Source organism: the organism of the source record quoted next, unplaced genomic scaffold (assembly GCF_019419815.1).
Source record: "Pyrus x bretschneideri cultivar Hongxiangsu unplaced genomic scaffold, Pyrus_bretschneideri_v1 Contig17, whole genome shotgun sequence".
NCBI classification, from domain to species: Eukaryota; Viridiplantae; Streptophyta; class Magnoliopsida; order Rosales; family Rosaceae; genus Pyrus; species Pyrus x bretschneideri.
The window spans coordinates 5,303,413-5,326,076 of record NW_025999468.1 but is presented as its reverse complement, the minus strand read 5'-3'; the positions used below and the strand labels follow the sequence as shown (position 1 = coordinate 5,326,076).

Here is a 22,664-nt window from a genome sequence, read left to right as displayed (position 1 = left end):
TATTGCGTGTGGACTTTAACCAAATATTACCCACTGTCTATTTCGAGAAATTACAATTGTATCTAACAAAGAAAGAGAAAGATGGAGCCTTCACAAGGGTTGTGTACATGAGGCCCCACTACGTGGCAACACTCTCGGAGCATAAGGCATCGGAGCAGGAGGCATCGGAGCAGGAGGCATAGGAGCAGGAGGCACCGAAGATAGATCATTCAAGGCCCCAAGCCTTGGTGGAACGCTGGATAACCCAGGAAAAAGGTGCCTCTGGAAGAAAGCTGCAAGCCTTTGACGGTCATCAAGCTCATCAAGCTTCCTCTTCATGCCTGTCGAATAATTGTTGGCAAGCACGTGCAAACTTCGGTTCTCGTACTTAAGCTGTTTGATCTCCTGCTTAAGACTCTCCACCTCCGCCATCAAGGATTCAACCTGACGGGAGCGAGCAAGAAGGCGTTGGCCCATGTTGGACACAGAGCCAGCGCACTGAACGCTAAGAGCCAAGGACTCTTGAACGGCCAACTCATCGGACCGTCCAGAAAGCAGCTGACTATCTTTGGGAGTGAGGAGGTTCCGAGCTACTATCGTGGCCGTTGTTGCATCCGTCATCACAGAGTCCTCAACTGTAAGAGGGCCATGAGAAGATAAGAAAGACGGGCACCATACCTTATCCTCAACTGTAAGAGGATCACTGCTTAGACTCAAATCTAAGCAAATGTTCGATGGGTTAGATGAGCTGGCCATTTTTCAAGAAGTTAAAAGAGAAGGTTGGATGGAATAAAATCTCGACGGGCCGGAGATGATTTCTGGGCAATCTTCAGAGTGTGCATGATAGAGGTGATCGATCACCTCTATTAAAGAAGAGGCGTTCACCGATTCAGAAATGAAGAGACACCACTCTTCAAAACCGGATTTCCCGGCGTAAAGATCGCCAGCTCTTCAGACGCAATCCAGGCTTTTCAGAAAGCGTGTGCCACTTTGTCAAAAGCTCCAGGCTTTTCAGAAGACGCGTGGAAGGCGAGAAATCAGCTGCACACTTTAGCCGACAAACGTGCGTGACAAAGCCGAAAGCTCCCGGCTTTCCAGAAAGCGAGTGCAACTTTGTCAAAAGCTCCCGGCTTTTCAGAAGACGCGTGCCACTTTGTCAAAAGCTCCCGGCTTTTCAGAAGACGCGTGGAAGACATTGCCGCATCCGCACTGCCATTTGCCATTACAATTCCTATATACATCAACATTCATGGCAAGGCATACACCCACAAACGCATAACTTTCCTTCTCGGCCGAAAATGTAAGCTGCAACCAACCCGCACAAACATGCTCAGTTTTCTCCTTCTCTTGAGAACACATTTTCAACCATGGATGTATCCCCCAAAGAAGATACCAAATGCCTGGAATACAAAGGAGGCAAGAGGAAACGGTGGATCGAAGCATGTAGATTCATTCGCTGCCTCTTCGAAAGCAAAGGTATCTCATATCATCAAGGGCGAAAGCAAAGGTATCTCATATCATGCTCTTTCCCTGTCTTTTCCTTTGTCCTACATATTACTTGCATGGCAAAGTGAAAGAAGCAATCAGCCGGCACTTGGAGTCTACCTGGACTCTATTCCCTGGTTGCTTACCTAGCGTTGCTCTTCAGTAGTCATCTTCAACGGTTGATACACTTCCAGAGAAGGGACCACTTCTGCAAAGGGGAGCAAGTAAGGCAAAGGAAAAAGATACATTGAAGCATGAGGAGACAAGCATATGCTGAGCTATCCTCTAACCCTCTTCAATACGAATTGGAGAGATTGAACAAAGAAACAGATAAAAGGAGTAAGCTCAGACCTTCGGGGGAGACCAAAAGAATCCTGCTGCCCAGTTCAAGAGTAGCACAAAGGAAAATCAACGATCGGAGGAAACCAAAAGAATCTCCAGCTCATTTCAAGAGTAACCTGTGGAAAAACTCACGATGAAGCCTCACTGCAATCACCAAGGAGAAGATGGAATTTACACTCCATAACCAGATTTGCATTCCTAAACTCGGAACCTCCTCACTCCCAGAGATAGTCAGCTGCTTTCAGGACGGTCCGATGAGTTGGCCGTTCAAGAGTCCCTGGCTCTTAGTGTTCAGTGCGCAGGCTCTGTGTCCAACATGAACATGCTTTGTTAGATACATTATTTTTTTTTTTTCCGCACTTGTAATTCTCGAAAATAAATGAACATGCTTTGTTTTATTCAATGCATTGGGTTGCCTCCCAAGTAGCGCTTTCTTTTACGTCTTGCAGCCGGACGAAGAACCCAATCACTCCAGGATATGTTCACGAATCGGATGAGAACTCCGAGTCATAAACTAGTACCTAAAACAAGAAACAAAACAAGATTAAGAATCTGGAATAAAATAAAATCAAACGAAAATAAAACAATCCAAGGAATAAAATAAAATCAAAACTGGTAAAACTTTCCAGCCAGATGGAATTAAATAATTTGCAGAAAGTTGCACAAAACTGGTAAAACTGGTAAAAATGTCACTCTTCTAATGTTCTGATCCTCTACTTGTATATCAAAAAATAAAATATTAAAAAATTAATATCATTTTGTCTAAGCCAAAAACGAGAAATTAATTATAAATAATTGATATATTAAAGAAAGTTAATCAAATGTAACTTATTAATTAAGCTTTGTATGAAAGAGGAGATAAGTGTTTTTGGGTAATTAATTACCTTTAATCGTTGTAAAGCAGATGGTGATTGGGCTAGAAAATAAACTACCATGGCCATCAAGAGAGAGGTGGTTTCATAGCCACCCAATGGAGAATCCAAGACAAAACTCGCTTTCTCATCTTCAGATATGGTATCAACTTCCAGAAGTATCTCAAGGAAATCACTTCTTTTAGTACAATAATTAGTGCTCCCATCTGCATTTCTTCTTCTTTCCTCTATGATTGCTTTCACAGTTGAAGATATCCTCTTTCTAGCCTGTAAAGAGAAATAATAATTCTCACACTACATGCCTAGCTGCTTTTTTGTAATAAACAAGAAGAGAGCCCATACACGTAGCTGGTTTTGTATTAAAAAGATATAGAGACTTTTATTTTGGAGGAAAATGTTCTCTTGTTAGACTATTTAACAATATATATAAACATACTTACAATCATTAATTATGTTGATTTTTATTTAAATTTATGATTCTGATTCACAGTTTGGCAAAATAAACATTGTTTTGCAAAACAAGTTCGCGTAAAACATTATTCGTATATTAGGTACCTTAACAGCTCTAGCATATGGAGTTCCAGGAATATGGAGAGGAAGAGAAATGAGCCCTCTCATGAAAGTCAGGAAATCTTCAAGAATTTGTGTAGTCTGTGGCTCATCTGGGGTTAAACCTAGCACTTGCTTCACTATTACATTAAATGTGAACTGCATGCATGTGGAACCAAAAATAATTAATATTTGTGTAATTAAACCATATGATCAACATAAAAGAAAGAGAGAAAAATATATACCAATCCATGATAATATATAACTCAAAAATACCTTTCTGGCTTCCTCACAGAAGATGACTTGTGATATATTTTATTTAGATATAAAAATTACTGAAAATGTGACTTTCTTCATTTCAAATTCAATTTTTTTTAGATAAACCCCACAGTAATATATTTTTCTAACAAAAATCCACAATAATATCTTTTACATATATATCATTCAATGAACTAATTCTATCCTGTATGAATACAATGAACTAATTCGATCGTCAATTTAAAATATTTACATAAGTGGATACCACAAAATCTTATGTTATACTTAATGAAAATATAAAAAAACTTCAAGTGTTAGTGAATCTAATGTTTTGGTGGGAAACGCATTGTACGAAATTAGTTTCAACGATCTAACCGTCAAACTTGTTTGTATATACTTCGAGATCGTGTACGCCAAAAATTGTAAAAAACCAAGATGCAGAGATCAAGTAACGGGACAAACATTTTCGACGGCTATAAACAAAAAAGCACAATTTAACGGTTATTTTAACTCCGATTTTGATGATTTTTTAAAGCTACACTCCTTGATCCTGTATGAATACAATGAACTAATTTGATCGTCAATTTAAAATATTTACATAAGTGGATACCACAAAATCTTATGTTATACTTAATGAAAGTATAAAAAAACTCCTAGTGTTAGTGAATCTAATGTTTTGATGGAAAACGCATTGTACGAAATTAGTTTCAACGATCTAACCGTCAAACTTGTTTGTATATACTTCGAGATCGTGTACGCCAAAAATCGTAAAAAACAAAGATGCAGAGATCAAGTAACGGGAAAAAACCTTTTCGACGGCTATAAATGAAAAAGCACAATTTAACGGTTATATTAACTCCGATTTTGATGATTTTTTAAAGCTACACTCCTTGATCCTATATGAATACAATGAACAAAGTCGATCGTCAATTTAAAATATTTACACAAGTGGATACCACAAAATCTTATGTTATACTCAATGAAAGTATAAATAAATTCCAATTGTTAGTGTATCTAATGTTTTGATCAGATACGCATTGTACAGAAATAGTTTCAACAATCTAACCGTCAAACTTGTTTGTATATGCTTCGAGATCGTGTATGCCAAAAATCCCAAAAAACAAAGATGCAGAGGTCAAGCAATGGGACAAACCTTTTCGACGGTTATAAACGAAAAAGCACGATTTAACGGTTATTTTAACTCCGATTTTGATGATTTTTTAAAGCTACACTCCTTGATCCTATATGAATACAATGAACAAAGTCGATCGTCAATTTAAAATATTTACACAAGTGAATACCACAAAATCTTATGTTATACTCAATGAAAGTATAAATAAACTCCAATTGTTAGTGAATCTAATGTTTTGATCAGATATGCATTGTACGAAACTAGTTTCAATAATCCAACCGTCAAACTTGTTTGTATATGCTTCGAGATCGTGTACGCCAAAAATCACAAAAACAAACATGCAGAAATTAGGTAAGGGGACAAACCTTTTTTATGGCTATAAATGAAAAATCATGATTTAACGGTTATTTTAACTCCGATTTTGATGATTTTTTTACAACTACACTCTTTAACCCTATATAAATATAATGAACTAATTCGATCATCAATTTAAAACATTTACACAAGTGGATACCACAAAGAAAAAGGCAATGCAAGAACACCAAAGAAAAAAAAAAAAAAAAAAAAAAGACTTTGCACGACGTTCATGCCCTGCGTCGTGCAAAACGGCTTTGCGCGACGCAGGTGGGCATACGTCGTGCAAAACAGCTTTGCGCGACGCCAGTCTTCGTCACTCAAAGATGTTTTGCGCGACGCATATAATCCTACGTCGCGCAAAGCTGTTTTGCGCGACACATAAGGACCTACGTCGCGCAAAGTCAACGAAAAACGCGGTAAACCTTCTTGGTTTGGCGCCAAAAGTTTGGCAACGAATGACGGCGTCGCGCAAAGCAGTTTTGCGCGACGTATGCCCACCTGCGTCGCGCAAAGCTGTTTTGCACAACTCTTTATTCGTCGCGCAAAGTACCGTTGCGCAAAGTACGTTTGCGCGACGTTTTGTGTTATACGTCGCGCAAACGGACTTTGCGCTACAAAATTTTCTTCGTCGCGCAAACATGTTTTTCTACTAGTGGGTGTTATTATTTTGCATGTGCATTTTGGGGAAGCTTTAGCCAAAGAATCTCTAATGTTAAAGTTATAATTCTGAAAAGAATGTATTTAGGAGTTTGCGGGTTGCAAATGACTTAGTATTTTAGTGGGATAAGAGGGGTATTTATAAGAGAGTGGTCGGCCCTTAGGGTGAGGAGTGGTGGCCTTTTATGGTGTATTTGGGTGATAATTGCAAGATATTATGCAAAAATAATATCTTACAATTAACATAGCAAATATTCCTAATTTAAATAGAAAGTTTTGGGAGTTACCTTTTGAATAAAATCCGTAAGGGATTGATAAAGAGTGATGAGAGGAATGTGGAATAAATTTCATATTGATCACCTTTGACTCTTTCTTGATTGAGTCGTTATTGTTCGTTGCATGCGCTTGGGAATCGCAGTGTACCTCAAGGTTAATCTTGTCTTTTTAACCCAAAAATCGACGTGTCGTCTCCATATTTTTTGGATTATTTTTTGCTCCACAGTGATCAGCACATGATTCAATCAATAGGGGTAAAGTGTGCTAGTATTTGACGGAAAAGTTAATGAAATTTCATCGAATTGTAAGAATTCTATGTGGACTCAACTAGTTATAGATAAAGGAGAAATAATATGTTGGTAATACAAATTAATAAGAGTTTGGATACGTAGAAAGCTACATCATATAATTGAGGGGTATACTTTCATTGTGCATTTGAAAGGAAGCACTAATCACAACCACCTCTACATGATAGGGATTTGAAGCAAAAAAAAAAAAAAAATAATAACCAACCCTCCATGATAGATGGGAGTTGGCTGCCATTGCTTCTATAAGTGCAAGAGTTCCCTGCTCACAGAGAAATACGTTCAACATTCTTGGCTCTATCACCATCTGAACATAAGGTCTCTTAGTGGTAGAAGCATGCAAGGGCTTATTGAGAGGTATACATTGCTTTGTTTTTTTATTATGGCAGAAGCATGCAAGGGCTTATTGAGAGGTACATGAAGATGAAGCCCACCCGAGCACCTCAGACAGAGCAAACCATGGAAACACAAACTCTGGTACAATACCTCTTGCTGTTTAATTTGTCGCTTATTTTCCAATTTATGTCATTTATTTGTTTCATCAATGATTTCTCATATTTATTTTTATCAAAAAATAATTCTCATGCTATATACACATAGTTCTAAGGAAAACACACACACACACGAAATTGTTGTGCCATTCATTATTATTCCTAAAGCTAGTGCAGCATCAGATGCTGGTTATGAATGATTCTTACTAGATTACAAAAATTAATTAGATACACAACATACACGCTTAGCTAGAAAAATACAAGAAAAAAATAAACAAAATAGCACATATATACATGATAATGTTCCTCAAATCACAACTTCTTTTTGAAAGACCGAACAATATCAGACACCTAATTGCAGGAATCTTGAATATACAAATAAATACAAACTAAATATACACACACACATATATATATATATATGCGAGTACAGTAAACTCAAGTGTTAACTAGTATTTTAATACATAGCTAACCACTCATGTTCATGTATGCATGCATATATGACATTACGTATGAATACATATTTCTAATTGGATAATGCTTGTGTTCTTTTGTGGGGAAACCTACTTGTTTCTTCACTTTTAATTAATATAACTTGTAGAAACTTCATAATTGCAATCGTTCATACTCTTTACACTACAAGAATTGTAAGTATTAAAGGCAATTTTATTAGGGGCATTTATCATAGATTTTCGCCTCTAAAAAGGAGTGGCGAATAACATAATCGCCTCTAAAAGTGGCGTCACTAATACTATTTCCGCATTTAATCATGATTATTTCCGCTCCTACTGTTTTGCTGGCAATTAAGCAATAAAGACATTTAATTCTGCATCTATTGTATTATTATAATATTATTAATAATATTAACAAATATTACAATTTAATGCTATAAATAAATAATTGGACCTGTATCAATTGAAAAACGTTTTCATTCCCCGTAAATGATATTATTAATAGGTTTCTTTCCTGTTAAATTTTTTGGTTCAAATATAATGCATCATCTGGGATCAATACCATCAAAGGTAGAATCAAAATTCAATTTTCATTCAAAACTCTTTAGATATACAAGATTAAGCTTCGATCGATAGTTACCAAAAAAAAAAAAAAAAAACTTCGATCGACATGTGATGGAAAATACATATAAAAATCAGAAAGTAGTACATAAGGGACTTTAGCAAAACTTATATCTAATCAACACCCGGTCTTTTGATTCCCAACAACAAAATGATGCGTCTTCCATGATCAATTTCTACAAATACATCAAAATGATGCATCTTCCATGATCCATCTTTAATCTATTTCTGGGTAACAACATTTTCACACAAACAAGAAAAACAAAATCATATAAACAGATAAAATTAATGCAACATAATGAAAACAATGTTTGAGTAGAACTCACATGAAAAGAAACGAGGATAAACATCCACCCATCGCAATACGAATAGCAAACAAAACCTGCAAAACAAACAGAAAAATCAAACCTAATTCATCCAATCTGGATTCATGATGAAATTCATCATCTAATGTATACAAAAATAAAACAGAAAAGATAAATAAAGAACACAACCAAGAGATTTATAACCGATTTCACTTCAAATTCTTCACATCCCGTCAAATATACCTGCTAAATAGCAGATCGAGAGAAAAAAAAATTTAATCAAACGATACTGAAAGGTAGCAATATTAAGAAGCAATGAAGAAGGAAAAAAGAGAAAAAAATATCTCGGAAAGAAAGAGAGATCAGGACAAGAAATATGAAGGAAAAGGGAGATGGGGAAGTTTGTGCCGTGAAAGGAGGAGAAAATAGGGGAGATTGATGTGCGGTTATCAGAGAAATAGGGTTTTGATGATTTCTTTTATTTATTACGTTAAGGAAATATACAAAATAATTAAATATAAGTGCATACATAATCACATCCGCTCCTAATGGAAATTATTAAATTTGGAAAATATATGTTGAATTTAGAAATGTATATATTAAATTAAAGAAATATATATTAGAGGCTTACTTATCTGCCTCTAATATCTAAATTTTAATAGAGGTATTTTTTTATGCATCTAAAAGTAGTGATAGAGGCAAATATTTATTTCTGCTCCTAATGAAGATTAATAGAGGCAAATCCACATATCCGCATATAATCTAATGCCCCTAATAGTTACAATTTTTTTAGTGTTATCATCATCTAAAGATCATATTTGTAAAATATCATTCAATTTAGGGATTATTTAGATATTCATATGTATTTAACAAATGAATGGTTCATGATGAGGAATGCTACTTGGCATAAAAAATGTCGATTAGTTTGCCATGCATGGATGGTTAAACGATCTCCAAACTAAATAAGTTTTTGCAGATATAATTTTTAGATGATGATAAAGAGTTTGAATGATTGTAATTATGAAGTTCTTATGGTAAAAAATACGTTAATCATAAGTGGGGGACAAATAGGTTTTTTCTTGGGTGAACATAAGTATTATCCTTTGTAATTAATTAATTATATTTCTTACTTTATGTTATCTTTCATCTCATCTATTAGGCCAAGAGAAATGAAACCCTACATGGTGCATCTACGATAATTACAATCCTTTTGATTGACTTAGGGCATATTTACATGGATGCCATCTACGATTTTTTTTATTCTTCCTTCTAAACCTAATTTGAATTCCCTTATTGTATTGGTATATAGGATGCGAAAAAGGAGATTAACTTGATGAAACGGGAGATTGAAATACTACAAAAAGGTCTCAGGTATTACAAAGTAAAATTATGTTATCTTATTTATTATCGTGACATCAATATATGTAGAACTTATATTTGCATATTATTGTATCCATATATATTTCTAACAATTATATATGACAATTATATATGACAATAATATATATAGAGCTAAATCCATGTAATATAAAAAAAATATGAAGGGGTAGGGGAAAACTTTCAAACTATTACATTAATTTAGAAAAAAGGAAGTTTCGAATCCGAAACGCAAATACAATCAAATATCTGGTAAATTTCAATGTACCAAATTGTAATGATGACCCTTATATAAAGCACTTCATTTCTTGAACTACATCGAATAGGTTTTCAGGAGTACGTTTAAATCTAGTGAAGTCAAAAGTCTAGTTATTTTGCCACTCAGTACAACGGTCTGGGTCTAATGGTATTCCTCTTTGCTTAGAAGTAAGAAGTCTTAAGTTCGAATCTCGTGGAAATGGCGAATTCCATACCAAATTAGGTTGCTCATTGTATGACTTAGTCGAACTCCCTCTCCCACTAATGTAAAAATATTGATATACTCACAAAAAGTCTAGTTATTTTACCAAAAAAGGAAAGGGCCTGTGGTTTAAGTTAATTTAACTCAAAGATTATGAATTGGAGAAGTAAACTTTCAAGCATATCATACGTAGTAACAGGTTATTAATCAGGTATGATTAGTTTGGTAATGGTTGTAATTTTGGTTTTAAGGGAATTGGATTACATATGAAAACATTATAGGTATATATTTGATGGAGGTGCTGGGACAATGACTTTGGATGAACTACAAGTGCTTGAAAAACATCTTGAAACGTGGATTTATCATGTCCGCTCGGCAAAGGTATCGTTTTTATCCATCACTTACATTATTATTATTATTTATCGCAATCCATAAATTACATCTAAGCAACAGTTAATTATGTTATGTGTGCAGATGGACATATTGTTCCAAGAGATCCAGCTGTTGAGGAACTCGGTAAGTTTGCTCCCCAAAGTCCCTACTTACTTTTTGATGAGATCATGCATTGGTGTTGTATTGTATATAATGCGGGAGATGTTAGTACATACATCAACTTCATTAGATAAGATCCATCAATGTTCCAAAACAGTTTGGCACAATGGTTTTTTTCCATTCTTTTTGTTAAGTTTTTAATATTATATCAATGAGAAGGGGAGCGAGCGGGGGTGCAATTGGAGATGTCTACCATAGTAGTTTATAAGTTTAATTGGATCGACACTGTGATTTATGTTATTAGATTATAGCTCTCTGTTTATATAGGAAAATAATAATCACACTATTTAATCATGTTCGTTGGTTCTGCTTGATTGATTCAATTCAGTTATTATAAATAAAGAGGTGCATAGGAGAAAAAAAATGTGCGTGGTTGTCATTTCTCTTTGAATAAGTAGAAGATGTTAGAGAGGTTTTCAAAAAAATCAACTCCAATTATGCTCCTATCACCTCCTAAGATGGGATACCTCTAAGAGCTCCTAAATATGAGGGAGAAATGAGCTCCTAGTGGTTTTATGTAATTAAATGCTCCACGTTTCAGTGTTATTATTCATAAATAATTAAATTCCTATTGACTCATATTCATTGTGACTTTCTAAATTATGAAGTAAAACTTTTTTAGAGAGCTTCAAAAATAATTTTTCTCTCTTTTTAGTAAATTGAGCTATAAAAAATAGAAAACATGATTGGAGTTGCCCTCAAATCCCTATATCTAGCGTTTTAGAGTGTATTATTTCTTTTCACTAATGTTGCCTAACTCCCTTGGTACTTGAAAATCACTGGTCCAAATGCAACACCAAATTTTTTTGGAAGTGAGCTCTTCATGGCCTCCAAAGTTTTTGGCACTACAACTTGACTTCATTTGTTTTTTGTTACTTCATGAAGAATAAGGCTAGGAATCATTATCCTATCCATCAAATGCCACTTGAGTGGGCATATTCATGGCCTTTATAAAATTTCAACTTTTAATTTTGGATAATTGATTGAAATTTTATGTTAATTGATAATATTGTTGCCTTACTTTTTTTTTAATCTTCTCAAATAATTAAATTGATATTATGAAGGAAGGAATTCTGGCAGCTGCAAATAAGTATCTTCAAGATAAGGTAATCAACATTCTTATTAAAGTTTATGGTAAATTGTAGCTATTATCGCTAATTATTAGCAAATTTTCAATTTGTCCGCCAATTCAATTTGTTGAAATTTGATAATCTGCCAATTACCCTTTTTTGGCAAGATTTATGGGTAAAAAGACCCATATAATGTATATACTTATCTAACTCTTTAACTGAAGTTCTATGTTTAATTTAGAACGAAATAAAAGAGTATGATTAAGTAAATACATTGCGGGTGGTTATTTTTCCCCAAAATAATAATAAAAAAAAATTCAGACTTTGACGTTAAGGCCAAAGTGACAAAGTGTTAAATGATTGGGTATAAATTTAAAGAGCAATGTTAGGTAGACTAAACTTGCAGACAAAATTTACAAATTAAATGATATTTTACCAATAAAAAATGAGCACGTTTATCAGTACTTAAGTAATAATCTAATCATTAACTTTCATATCATTTAGTTTACAAATTTGTCTATAAATTTAGTCTTCCTACATTACTCATATTCAAAATACCAATGGAGGGGCCAAAGCTAGATATAATTAAAGCATTATTGTTACAATTACTTTTGTAAAAGTACTAAGTTTTACTTTCTAACTCATTGATCTTAAATATATTTATTTATTTTATGCAGATTGAAGTGAACACTGGAGCTAATGACTTTATGCCAATAGCAACTGACAACACATATCCACTAACCATACCAAATGATATATATGAGTTTTAGAGAAGTAACTATGCTTTATATAATGGTTTAGTATTCTTATTGCCAAGTGTGTGGTGTGGTTTAAAAATTTTCATAAATAAATGTTACTAAGAATCATCCAGCTATCTATGGCTGACAATATTGCATGCATATTGTTGTATTGTACAATATGGTATTGCTATTGAAGTGCATTGTAAGGTAATTTAATGATATGCATAATATTATGGTGTGATTTGTTATTGAGTCATCACTCTTTATTGAATGTATTTTATTTTGTGTTAATTAAATTTTACCCTCTAAGTTTGATGGTAATTTTGAGACTAATGGTCACAAGGTTTCAGAATTAGCATTTTACACAACAAGTTTTTAAAACTGTATTAATTTAAAACTTATATCTGATTAACCGTTAGGTTTGCTATTAAATAGATGATGTGAAAATTGTCTATAAGGACATGAAAAGCTTATTGACCATTATGTCGACTAATTGACCGCTAGGTCTGCTGTTAAATAGATGATGTGGAAGTTGTGATCAATCACAAAATGGCTCGATAATTCGCCAACAAAGTGTATTTATAATTTTATACGGAATGTGGTATACATTCTTGCTTAATTCCAGTGAATCATGGTGATTTTTAATAGATAACAACTTTAATAACGAAAACTTTTCAATACTTTGGGCAAAATGAAAACAAAAAAAAAATGATAAATTTTTAAGACGTGCATAATAAAAAAAAAGTCTCTCAATTTCACAATACATTACAACAATATCTTGAAAATCATAATAAAAAACAATTAACAAGACATTTTTAAGTGCGTTTAGCGTCCATGATTAAAAAACCCACGCTCGCAAGTGTCCAAAAAGACATTTATGTCCATGTCTCTGTCAATTAACATAAATTAATTTTGGGGCCTAAACACAATTCCAAAAACTGTGTTTTACACTTTACTCCATCTCCCTCCCCTTCCCTTCCCTCCTCCGTCTTGAAGCAGCCCTCACCCGCCCGAACTACACCAGTTTCTTTAGCCCACCCGACTTTCGCTTTCTTCTTCTTCTTCCCAGACGGCACTGCAAACCCTACTCCTGTCTCTCTCTGTTTCCTTCCCCACTGAAACTTCGTAGGCGAGATGTCCACCTTAGAAATTGAAGCTCGAGAGTACGTTTTCTTCTCAAATTGCTCGATTTTTTTTTCTTCACTTTAACGTTGTATTGCGCACACGTAAATCCTATGTTTATGTTTTTCTAGGGCGCAATATTCAAACTCTAGTGTTATTTTCTGGGCAGACAAATGGGGGAGTAGAGCATAGCAGGGTTAAGTTAGGGATATGTTGGCTTTCGGTAACAGGGGTAGAGACATGTCTGCTAAAGATTTAGTGAGACTACAACGTTGTACTGTTTGAGTGTACTAGAAAATTCGATGTCGTAAATCTGGTTTGTTTTTCTCCCTTTTCAGTGTCATCAAGATTGTGCTTCAATTTTGCAAAGAGAATTCTTTGCACCAAACGTTTCAAACATTGCAGAGTGAGTGCCAGGTATCTTTGAACACTGTCGACAGTGTTGAGACATTTGTTTCTGACATAAATAGTGGAAGGTGGGATGCAATTTTGCCTCAAGTGGCTCAACTTAAGCTTCCAAGGAACAAATTGGAGGATTTGTACGAGCAGGTGTGTAACAGCACTTACCTTTTTATATGTATATTTCAAGCCTGGTTTTAGTCCTTTCACTTTCCGATGTTTACACAACTGTTCAACTTTTGCTGCTGTGACATATGAACAATGTTGCTTTGCATATTCTTCAACTTAGAAGCTCAGTCATGATATATAATGCTTGATATCGGCGTTATTTCTTTTGAATATGATTCATGTAGGGCTAATCTTTTTTGTCTGTGTGTGTTTATATACTTTCTAATATATTTATGGTTTATGAGGGTGAGCCTTGGTGCAATGGAATGGTTGTTCCTTTGTGACCAAAATGTCATGGGTTCGAGTCATGGAAATAGTCTCTTTGCAAAGCAAAGGTAAGGTTGTATACGATAGATGTTCCTCCCCCCACCCTTAGAAAGCGGGGAGCCTTGTTGGCTTGGGGTCGCCTTCTTATACATTATGTTTTATGTCTGATGTGTCAATACTATATGAGAGAACTTCTCCTTGTAGGATGCATTATATTGCTACCGAGATTAGAGTGATCAAAGGCTCAAAGTGTAGGATATAAGCGACAATGCACGTTTTGTTTAGTTGTAGAGAAAAGAGAGTATATATCTGATATAGGAAAGTGTTTCAAGTGTCACTTCCCATGTATAAAGGTGTATTAGTGAGGAAATAGTTATGATCCATTTGAGAAGAGAAAGTAGCTTAAGGTATTCTGAAGTCAGCAATAGAATTGTATTGATAGTGTAGGGTGGAAACATATTCTGTTTAATTTGAAATATTGAATATGAAAATTGTCCCAACAAAAATGTGTGCACGCATAGAAACATACCAAACCAAGCCATTGTCTAGATGCTCAAATAACATTGTCAAGTTCTTATTTCTAGAACCCTTTGCATGACAGATGGATCAGATCAGTAGTGATGTAAGACGAGCCAACAATTTTAAAATTTCTACTACTGTTGGGACAAGTAGCGTCTAATTCTGTTGGTTATAAACAGCTTCATTGTCATGAGAATGAATGACACTAAGGGAATTCAGATCATTTTCCATAAACCAAAGTTGTGTTTGTACTTGTTTTATTTGTTCATAGTGGGGTTGATACTTTTTTCTCCTATATCAGCGCTGTCTTTTTACTTCCTACATATGGATTTTTCAGTTGGTGTTAATATGGGTTGCAGAGTTGTGTCTTCTTTAGCCCTAAATGTTAGTATGATCGCTGTGATACCTCTGCCAGGTTCAGTTTGCTACTTCGCTTTACTTCTGTGAAAGTTAAATTGAATGGACTGACAATGAAGTAATTTTTGTATGTTTTCTTCTGCTCATGGTATGATCTTTCCTTTCTTATGAATCGTGTAGATTGTACTGGAAATGATTGAACTTCGAGAATTGGATACTGCTCGTGCTATCTTAAGACAGACTCAGGTAATGGGTGTAGTGAAGCAAGAACAACCTGAAAGATTCTTGCGACTTGAGCACCTCCTTGTCAGAACATATTTTGATCCAAATGAGGTATGAAAATAGCTTTGGTATAATCATATGACTCATTAGTTACTGTATTATTGGTCATAGTAAGAAAAAATTTCTACTTTTCTTTCTTTATTGCGGTCTACTATGGGAATTTATGCCATGAATTCCTACCAAAAACATGTTAGTCAGTTGAAGGTTCCCAAACACCTGATGGTCCCAAAAACCTGAAGATCACAAACACCTGAAGGTTGCAAAGCTGAAGGTCTCAAACAACATTCAGCACTCCAGAACTAATGATGCACCACATTATTGGTCTCTGTAATGCCATCAAATTAGATTTTTTGCTTCTAGCTCATTCCACTGTCTTGGAGTATGTTGTGCTTTCACTTCAATCAGTATGATGCTTTATCAGAAACTTAAAGGTTTGTTATCTATAACAGGCTTATCAAGAGTCAACCAAAGAAAAGCGGCGTGCTCAAATTGCTCAAGGTTTCACTCCATCTCTCTTCTATAATTGAACTTTTTATTATTTCCAGTAGGTTTTTAATCTCAATGAATACATCAGGTATTCTCTTCTCTATCATTAGAGATAAAATTTATCACTGAAGGAACATAATTACCAGACAAAAAAAAAAAAAAACTGCACAATTTGGATTGGCTTCAATCTTCAGAAAACGGTTCAATTCATAGTTTGGGGAGAAAAAGTTTGATATGCTTGCCGTCTGAAGACTTCTAGGAACTGAAATATGCTCGTATGGTCATACAATGGCATAATGCATAAGAAAAGCAAAGATTTCTTGTTACTGAATTTCTGTTCAGCATTTCCTTTGGATTATTTTTTATTGTTCCTGTTTATAGATTTAGACCAGGCCCTAGGTATGGAGAGTTTAAATGTGAGATACAGTCAGAGGTGTCAGACTTTGAAATCTGACAAAAAATGTAGATAGCAAAGGAAAAAATCTTAGTAGTTGTTATTGAATTTTATTCTTTGAAATTTCTGTTGTCTTTGACGACTTCTATTTTCTTTTGAATTTCTCAGCACTTGCTGCGGAAGTTACCGTGGTGCCACCATCAAGATTGACGGCTTTAATTGGTCAGGCTCTAAAGTGGCAGCAACACCAAGGTGAACTTTTGCATCTGTTATTTTGTTTTGTTGGTTATTTGGTATGAGGTTCTCTTTGAAAATTATCCTCTTGTGGATATGTTGCATACCATTCATTTGTCCTTTACTATTTTTCCCTCCCTCCCTTCTATTTTCTTCCTTACCATAGATGGGTACTTTTTATTTGTTATAGATACCCTTTATGGCTGTAAAATTCATATTCAATTTTATGCATGGTGAATTTTTCGTGCCTCTGAAACCAAGTTTTATCTGTTCACAAGAAGTTTTATCCGTATATGTTAGGTGAGGAAACAGAGATTTTTGTTGTCGATCTAGGTTCGGCATTTTGCCATTCCATGGAATAGAAATCCCAGCTGCATGAATCAGATGGAATCCCACATATATATCCATGTAATATATACGTTGTAGGATGGTACTTTTCAATATTACATTCCTTAGAAGTATGGAATAGAAATCCCAGCCTCCCATCTGTAATTCTATTCCACCTAGTCAAAGGAGTTGATTCCAGTTAGTTCCATAACTCTATTTCTATTCCAAGCTAACTAAACATCCAATTTTGATGGAAAAGGAAACAAATTCCTATTCCTACTGCCAAACAAACGAGGCTTAAGTTATCAGTCTTCTATTGAAGCAGTGGACTTCTGGTTCACTTCATATTGGTTCTTTCTCTATCAATATATTCTAATTAGATTCCCTTTTTTATAACAGGAATGGTCACTTATGTGGTTAAGTTTTTTTTTTTTTTTTTATTATCCAGGATTGCTTCCCCCAGGAACACAGTTTGACTTATTTCGAGGAACAGCTGCTATGAAACAAGATGTGGATGACTTGTATCCAACAACTCTTTCACACACAATAAAGGCAAGGAATTTATATGTAGCTAACTAGCTATATATCATTTTGATACATTGTTCAGTATGCTTTATTGGTTTGGGGTTCAGGGTTCTTAATGCTGGATACTGAACTTCGTTTTAAATCAGAATTTAGGAACTGAGACTACAGTAACATCAATCTTCCATGGTAGTTATTTTAGCCATGCATTGGCCTATGAAGAAATTTAAATAGATTACAAAGATCTTACTGACATATATAAAGTAGTGGCCTGATTATTTGTAACAATTTCTTTCTGAATTTCTGAGTTTTTGGTGGAGTTTTGCTGCAGTTTGGGACAAAAAGTCATGCAGAATGTGCCCGGTTCTCACCAGATGGGCAGTTTCTTGTCTCTTGCTCGGTTGATGGATTTATTGAGGTATATATGATTAAGATGCTTTTGTTAACATGAAATTATTTGGTGTAATTTGAATGCCTTTTTTTTCCAATGCTTGTGTCAATTCTAGGTGTGGGATTACTTAAGCGGGAAACTCAAGAAGGATCTTCAGTACCAGGCTGATGTGAGCATTTATTTTCTTTTCGGAGTTTTATGCATTCTACAACAACAACAATATATATATATATATATATATATATATATAACCTGGGCATTGACCTGCTTGTCGTGTCCTTATAACAAACATAAAAATATATTTTTCATTGCAATGGTATGGTTCTTTAATCGTAAAGTTGGAACATTATGACATTTCATTGGTTCTGAACAAGAAACATGCTATTGGAAGTGGGGATAATGTTGTGTTTTTTACCCTCTAAAAAATTCTGGATGAATGCAATTTGGGAACTGGCCTGCTTGTCATGTCCTTTTACACACATGCGTGCCTACACACATGCGTGCCTACACACATGGACCGTCACTCAGTTGTTTTTTTTGGAACTTGGATTTAGTTGTTAATGTTCTGCACCTCGTATGACAACGTTTTATTGTATCATTCATCTAAGCGGACTGTTTTCTTCTGCATTTTCTGATGTGCTGTCAATATTGCAGGAAACTTTCATGATGCACGACGATGCTGTCCTCTGTCTTGAATTTAGCCGAGATTCAGAGATGATTGCATCCGGGTCACAAGATGGAAAGATCAAAGTAAATTAAGCTCATGTTTTCTTGGATGCAAGAGTCCTTTTCTTGTTTTTACTACTAGAAGTCTAGAAGTTGAATTCGCATACATTTTTCTTATGTTTTTTCTCCCCATTAGAAACCATCGTATGACCATATATATCTCCAAATAATCAGAGTCCTTCAATCTCTACCTGAAATTTACTCCCACACCCGTCTGCAAATACTTTTCACAGTCCAAACCAGTGCCCTCTAGTACTTATTGGAGCAAATCTTGCCATCTGAATATGGGGACAGCTTCTCTATTGATTTTTAAAACTGATGTTAGTTACCTTTCTATCAGAGAGTCCTTCATATGATTCTCCCACTACTTTGTAACCATTTATTACTGGGTAACCTTATTTTCACATGTCAGCGACCAATTTGGTGTGAATACGACACTCTTAGGAGTTCCGGAAATTGTAGTGAGTGACAAATGGAGTTTCTAATGTCGGATTCTGGCTCTAATTATAGTTCTATTAGTGGATCTCCAAGTTGTAGGTTAAAGTGCATTATTATGTCGTTGCTAGGAAAGATTGATCAACCGCCAAACATTTGTTTACTTGATTCATCTCTTGTTATGATCAGATGTTGGTAATTGTTTCACATGGGTGTTCTATGTGTGGTATTGCTCACTCTATTTAATTATCTGTTTTGTTTTGTGTTATTACATTTTTTGTATGGGGTGTTTGTGGAGAGTTAGCTCATGTCAAACAAATGTTTTGTGATTATATTTGCGTGTGGTTCCCCCAGGTCAGATTTTATTGTATATGATGACATAACTCATGCTTGTTTTTGTTGAGGTTTCGAAGTATGCTTCCTTTTTCTTGTTCAAGATAAGGCTCAAGTTCAGTAATTATGATTTGGCATCTTACTTGAAGCTAGAAGATAGTTAGCAGTATTTTATTGTAATTTTTTTTGTTCCTGTCCATATTGCTATTTAGCATGTGTTGATTAAATTGAATTTTGATATGTTGTACAATTTTATTGAATTTGTTTCTGATCTTAATTTATCTAAATTCTTCTTACAGGTTTGGCGTATTAGGACTGGGCAGTGCTTGCGCCGTCTTGAACGTGCACATTCACGGGGTGTCACCAGTGTTTCCTTCTCTCGGGATGGAAGCCAGTTACTTAGTACATCATTTGACAGCACTGCAAAGTATTTTTTCACATCTCTTGTTGGATATGTTTCCTAGATTGGTACATTAGTTATTACTTTATATGTCAAAAATTTACTCTTATCACTAATATTGTTTCTTCAACTTCAAGTTTTGACTGTTCCTACGTTTTCATTATCAAGACATCCATTGAGGTGTATTAGTTATGTAACAGTTATGCATCACTCATTGTAACATGCATCTTCTTGGTTTTTACATTTATGTTTTGGTTACTATGATTTAATGTAAAAAAGTGCATTATTGGCTCCCACACACACCTCCTTTTTTTGTTTATATATATATATATATATATATAGGAAACCTTTTATTTATTTATTTTCTTTGCTATTATTTTAAAGACATCTGTTTATGACTGATGCAGAATCCATGGCCTAAAATCTGGGAAGATGTTGAAAGAATTTCGTGGGCATACATCTTATGTAAATGATGGAATCTTTACTAGTGATGGAGCTCGTGTAATTACTGCATCTAGCGATTGCACAGTCAAGGTAAGTTTCTCGTGATATTTATTTGTATCTCATTGACGCTGTTGTTGTGCAACGCGTATCCATTTTCTGAGGCGTAGATGTTTTTTTTAGGTCTGGGATTTGAAGACTACAGACTGTCTACAGACATTCAAGCCACCTCCTCCTTTAAGGGTATTCCTTTTTATTACTTTAATTAATATTTTATATATCATGAGCTAGAGGAACCTAGCTATATTTCCTTTGAAATATTGCCTTTTCTTTTATTGTTTTGGTGTCTAATTTGTGGGTTTTTGTTTTAACTTTTAGGGAGGTGATGCTTCTGTGAATTCTGTTCATCTTTACCCAAAAAATACTGATCACATCATTGTATGTAATAAGACGTCATCTATTTATGTCATGACACTTCAAGGACAGGTATATATTTTTCACTTGAACAGAACTTAGTTTTTACATATTTTTGTTCAACGTGCTGCAATGTATTTAACAATCCATTTCTTAAAGTTTGTTTGGATATTTTCATGTTTTAAAGCCAAAATCTTTTGTTTCATTGTTAAGTGGTTGTGAATATTGAGCTTTGTCTGATTATTATGGCTTAGGTTGTGAAGAGCTTTTCATCTGGTAAAAAAGAAGGCGGAGATTTTTTGTCAGCTTGTGTGTCACCAAAAGGGGAATGGATTTACTGTGTTGGTGAAGACAGGTAAATAAAATATCAAATTTTCATCATGCTCATATTTCACTTGGTTATGTTAGTATACATTCTTAATATGCATGTTTCCGTGTCTGTTATGTGTGTAATCTTGCCAAATTCAAAAGATCTCTTATACGCTATGCGGTGTTTATCCTCTTCTTCAAGGGAACTATTCTGTTTTCGTAACATCATTGGATGGATGAAGTTTTTCTTTTCTAAAATGGCATCTCAGAGATGCTTTGGCCTCCTCACTACAGTCAGAGCCATTATGTGTTATTTGTTTTTCCGCCAATGGGTACCTGCCAGTTGGAACAGTTAAACTACAAAGACTGTGCTACCTGCTTTGTTCTTTTGATCATCAGCATGAGGATGCTTACCAATACTTCATCTATGTGCAGGAATATGTACTGTTTCAGTCACCAATCTGGTAATTTAGAGCATCTAATGAAGGTATGTATTTTGTTGATAAAGATTGAGTTGGTACTGAATTAGGGCTTTATAATGCTATACGTGTTGCATATCTGGAATCAAAATAAATATTGACAATTTTGTTAGTTGTGGTATTTATCTTGGTGGAGATTGAGATGGTACGGAACGAGGGCTTTAGATGTAAATACTTGTTGCACATCTGGAATCACAGTAATCAAGATCTAGTGATGATTTTGAAAAGACAACTGACATGATCTAGTGATGATTTTTCCTTGGTTGAGTTAAATTGGTGTTTTCAAACTTCATTGAGACATGGATCTTCTAGTGTTTTTAACCAGTTTTGGTTGCTTCACTGATCGAGATCTGATCGCTCAAAGTGTTGCAAACATCTTATTTGATTCCTTCTGCTTGGCATGAAACCCTATATTCCAAGGTCGACATTGATTAAGTTGCATACCTTTTTACAAATATGGTGTGAAGGAGAAATCCAGTGTATGTTCGCTTAGATAAATATCAGTTCACTAGTTGATGACCCTTTCTATGCCCGTCTCATTTAAAAGACTAATAAAGGTATCTGGTGACATCTTTGTTCTATATACCTGTAAGCATACATGACATCTTTCTGAAGGTCTATTCGTCCTAAACATGGCAAATTTAAGACGGTCTGTTTTGGTCCCTGAATGGCTCGTATGTTAAAATGAGTGATAGGATAATTGCAATTCTTGCCACATTCTAATTCCAGCTATTCTGGTCACGAGACCTGCACGATTCACATCCGTAGGTGTGTGCATGTGTGGACGTCTGGGATTGCGCTGTTGGTTGTTTGCCAAGATCTGGCTGCACATGGATAACGCTCTCTATTACGTGTTTACAAAATGCTCTTTTGATGGTGGTTTGATTAAAACTAAAATTGCATACATGAATGCCGAAGAGTTATAAAGTTCTCTCTTGTGATGTGCAGGTCCACGAAAAGGAGGTAATTGGCATCAGCCATCATCCTCACAGGAATATTGTCGCTACATACGGCGAAGACTGCACACTGAAGTTATGGAAGCCTTGAAGCTCTGTTGACCTGTATGTACTGTATGTAATTTTGTTTCTGGGTGAAGTTTGGATGTTGAGATGCATATTTGGGTGGTATTTGAGAAACGGAATGTGGGCTGCATTGTATGCAAGTGTGGTGTCTGCAAAAACTCACTAAGACGTAGAGCCGATTAGGGCATTGGATTCGAACATTTACCTCGTCGATCAATCATGCTTGGAGATATTGTATAGCTTTTTACTAAGCAATGTCAGTAATTTTGATTCATAACGTGTACCTCTAGATTCTCTGTGCAACTGCCATTGATTCAACGCCAAGGGAGCTTGAGCTGCCGTTTCTTCATATCGTTC

At 35.0% G+C, this 22,664-nt stretch overlaps 3 protein-coding genes and 1 long non-coding RNA gene across 4 annotated transcripts in view; 2 read left to right on the top strand and 2 right to left on the bottom strand.

Annotated features, from left to right (window-relative positions):
- The window catches only part of LOC103967552 (agamous-like MADS-box protein AGL12), a 34,555-nt gene extending 22,034 nt beyond the window's left edge, over positions 1-12,521 (top strand). The window contains exons 4-7 of the mRNA XM_048581566.1: positions 10,200-10,299; positions 10,393-10,434; positions 11,535-11,576; positions 12,218-12,521. Of these exons, the coding sequence (XP_048437523.1) occupies positions 10,200-10,299; positions 10,393-10,434; positions 11,535-11,576; positions 12,218-12,310 (277 nt within the window). The 3' untranslated portion in view covers positions 12,311-12,521. The remainder of the gene's footprint in view (positions 1-10,199; positions 10,300-10,392; positions 10,435-11,534; positions 11,577-12,217) is intronic.
- On the bottom strand, positions 2,547-3,510 carry LOC125476001 (cytochrome P450 724B1-like). The gene is made up of 2 exons (XM_048581567.1): positions 3,234-3,510; positions 2,547-2,945 (listed from the first exon to the last, which is right to left on the bottom strand). The coding sequence occupies exons 1-2, from the start codon at positions 3,390-3,392 to the stop codon at positions 2,610-2,612; spliced, it is 495 nt and encodes a 164-aa protein (XP_048437524.1). The 5' UTR covers positions 3,393-3,510; the 3' UTR covers positions 2,547-2,609.
- On the bottom strand, positions 7,727-8,733 carry LOC125476002. The gene is made up of 2 exons (XR_007257352.1): positions 8,103-8,733; positions 7,727-8,004 (listed from the first exon to the last, which is right to left on the bottom strand). It is a non-coding gene; the product is annotated as an uncharacterized LOC125476002 (long non-coding RNA).
- A 678-nt stretch (positions 12,522-13,199) lies between the features above and the next one.
- LOC103967538 (suppressor of mec-8 and unc-52 protein homolog 1) lies at positions 13,200-22,584 on the top strand. Its single transcript, XM_009380787.3, has 16 exons — positions 13,200-13,443; positions 13,741-13,951; positions 15,293-15,445; positions 15,844-15,892; positions 16,443-16,526; positions 17,284-17,387; positions 17,689-17,775; positions 17,864-17,917; positions 18,403-18,498; positions 19,542-19,669; positions 20,050-20,176; positions 20,267-20,326; positions 20,462-20,569; positions 20,752-20,852; positions 21,242-21,293; positions 22,234-22,584. Exons 1-16 carry the CDS (start codon positions 13,415-13,417, stop codon positions 22,330-22,332), a joined length of 1,542 nt encoding a protein of 513 aa, XP_009379062.1. The 5' UTR covers positions 13,200-13,414; the 3' UTR covers positions 22,333-22,584.
- The last annotated feature ends 80 nt before the right edge of the window (positions 22,585-22,664 follow it).

Coding starts and splice junctions, on each gene's coding strand:
- LOC125476001 (XM_048581567.1), bottom strand. CDS start 3,392: ATGCAGTTCACATTTAATGTAATAGTGAAGCAAGTGCTAGGTTTAACC. Junction 2,946..3,233: donor CATATGCTAGAGCTGTTAAG/GTACCTAATATA, acceptor TTCTCTTTACAG/GCTAGAAAGAGGATATCTTC.
- LOC103967538 (XM_009380787.3), top strand. CDS start 13,415: ATGTCCACCTTAGAAATTGAAGCTCGAGA. Junction 13,444..13,740: donor TTAGAAATTGAAGCTCGAGA/GTACGTTTTCTT, acceptor CTCCCTTTTCAG/TGTCATCAAGATTGTGCTTC. Junction 17,918..18,402: donor ATCTTCAGTACCAGGCTGAT/GTGAGCATTTAT, acceptor TCAATATTGCAG/GAAACTTTCATGATGCACGA.